The 2500-nt window shown below is 39.7% G+C and overlaps 1 protein-coding gene across 1 annotated transcript in view; it reads right to left on the minus strand.

The window, feature by feature from the left end:
- Nucleotides 1-2500, minus strand: part of LOC113825509 (phospholipase ABHD3) — a 34392-nt gene that overhangs the window by 2776 nt on the left and 29116 nt on the right. The window contains exons 4-7 of the mRNA XM_070115325.1: nt 2354-2500; nt 1655-1767; nt 783-1017; nt 214-379 (exon numbers count right to left, since the gene is read on the minus strand). The exon at nt 2354-2500 is cut by the window's right edge and continues 67 nt beyond it. Of these exons, the coding sequence (XP_069971426.1) occupies nt 214-379; nt 783-1017; nt 1655-1767; nt 2354-2500 (661 nt within the window). The remainder of the gene's footprint in view (nt 1-213; nt 380-782; nt 1018-1654; nt 1768-2353) is intronic.

A 2500-nucleotide genomic window follows, 5' to 3' on the forward strand; every position in this document is an offset into this window, starting at 1 on the left:
TTCCCTTTCTCAAAATATATCTCAGAACTAGGCCTTATACACGAGTCTGTGAGGCATACAATCAATCGAGTTGGCCCTGGGCATCACCAACCCTCGGCTTACCCCTGTTCAAAACTCATTTATAATTGTTGAATTGAACTGCTCTATCCATCCTTATGAAAAGTATTTAAAAATATTCTAAGTGTTCTCCTGAGACTTGAAGGTTAATCATACCTTCCATAGGTTGGAAAGGGTCATCTGCTGCGGAGAGGCACAACAAAGGCACCTTAATGTTGTCAAGCTTGTCATGGAGGCAGGCAGTCCTATAATATTCCTCAACATCACGGAAACCAAACTGAACAGCCGTGAATCTAGAATCAAACTCTCTGATGGTCTTGCTCTGAAAATTGATATATGTTCAAGTCATGTACTTTCTTGAATATCAAACTAAAACTAAACTGGAGACATATATGACATAATTAACAGTTTTCCCCTGAATCTATTATTTATAGATTTGCTGGGCTGACTTATGAAAAATATTTCACTTTAACAAGAGATCTATATATTTTCTTTTATTTATCTTTTCTTTTTTGATAACTCAAACCCAATACTGGGCAAAAACATCTATATTCAGTTACATAAGACAGAAGTATTTGATAAACTCTTGATAAATATATACATTAAAAATCAATACCACATTGCCAGCAAAACAATCTCATTGAGAACAGAATCATCAGAACTCAAGAATCAAGAATCACCACCTGTGCCAGACATACAAAATTCATCAAAAGGCAGCCTCTCACCTGCAGGACATGATCGAGGTCCCAGTTGTAGTTCCCTTCGAGCTGCTTCCTCATGCTCCTGATGGAGTCGACGAGGCAGTGGGCCAGGTGGCGGTTGAGCAAGAGGTTCCAAAGGGGTTTTTCAAGGCTCTCCGTGCCGACAAATACATTCCAGGGGATAGAGAGCACCATTGCCGCCACCAGGTGCTCTGCTGCCTTCTCTCCTCGAGTGGCTAGATAGTTCCCTAGAATCATCCTGTGGAGAATAGGGTTTGTTACTATTTCACAAATAAAACAAAGGACATTGTTATATAAATGGTAAATGTCTTTTGGGGAGTTGTGTGTGTGTGTGTGTGTGTGTGTTTGTGTTCAAGTTTGAGTTTGAATATGTGGTTATGCTTGAGTCTGAGTTTAAGTTTGAGTGTCTGTGAGTGTATGAGGTGGGTGTAGGTGAGTTTTGGTGCAAGTGTGAATGAGAGTGGGTGTGGGTGTGGGTGTGGGTGTGGATGTGGATGTGGATGTGGATGTGGATGTGGATGTGGGTGTGGGTGTGGGTGTGGATGTGGATGTGGATGTGGATGTGGATGTGGATGTGGGTGTGGGTGTGGGTGTAAGTGTGCATGTGTGTTTGTTGATCATGAATTGGTGTGAGAAACAGGCAGTGAAATAGCTTTGAATGAATACAAATAAACAGCAAAATCTGTGAAATAGCTTCGAATGAATACAAATACACAGCAAAATCTATCAAACAACCTATAACACATCTCTCAGCTTAATCCCCACCCTAGCAAAATCAACACAGACTTTAACCCTCAAAACAGTCATCAAAATACCGCACCAGAAGAAAACACCAAAGTGCTTCCCTTCACCAAAACGAGACCGAAATCCCTTACCCCCCAAGAGATATGCCAGTGGCCATGAGTGGGGCCTCGGAGTACTTGCTCCTGATGTGCAGTATAGCTTCTTCCAAGTCATCGCTGTTGGCAGCACAGTACGTCCTTGCAGTCTGAAATCATTTGCATATGTGAATGAAGGCTGAGAGGCTTTTTTATAAAATCTGTGGGTGAATTTTCAGATATGGGGTAAACCCTGGTCTTTGAGAGGGATTTTATAAAGGGGTACATAGTTTTTTTATGGGCCTCCTTTTTTGTTCTCGATTTGCTGTCCTGTTTCCGAGCCATTGTGGTTTTATGATGTGTAAGTATAAAGAAATCTTTCCTCAAAAAAACTAAACTAAACTAAATTTCAATAAATTTGCTATTTCAATTGCCTGCAGAAAAGAAATCAGTCCCCTAAGAAACAAAAAAACAAAACTACATAAATACAAGAAAATGTAATTATTCAAAATTGTACATAAAAATATAGAAAATTATATACATCAATTATACAAAATTTGATAAATATATAGTACAGAATTATATACAAAAAATATACAAACATAAATACATAAACCATACAAAATTATATACCCAAAATCATACCTTTATATATACAAATAAAAATGCATAAATCATACAATATCACATATACAAATTAAAAAAAAAAACACCTTCCCTCTTAGTATAACTTTCACACCTCTCTCCACTTCTCACCTTGAGCTCCACCCCACCGCGGCCTCTGTTGTTGAAGACCACGCACCTCGCCCCGGCCTTCTGCACCATCAGGACGAAGCTCTTGACGTACTCGCTCTGGGAGGACCCCGTCAGCCCCGGCAGGATGATGATCAGGGGTTTCTTAGC

Source organism: Penaeus vannamei, chromosome 37, assembly GCF_042767895.1.
Source record: "Penaeus vannamei isolate JL-2024 chromosome 37, ASM4276789v1, whole genome shotgun sequence".
In the NCBI taxonomy this organism is placed as follows: Eukaryota; Metazoa; Arthropoda; class Malacostraca; order Decapoda; family Penaeidae; genus Penaeus; species Penaeus vannamei.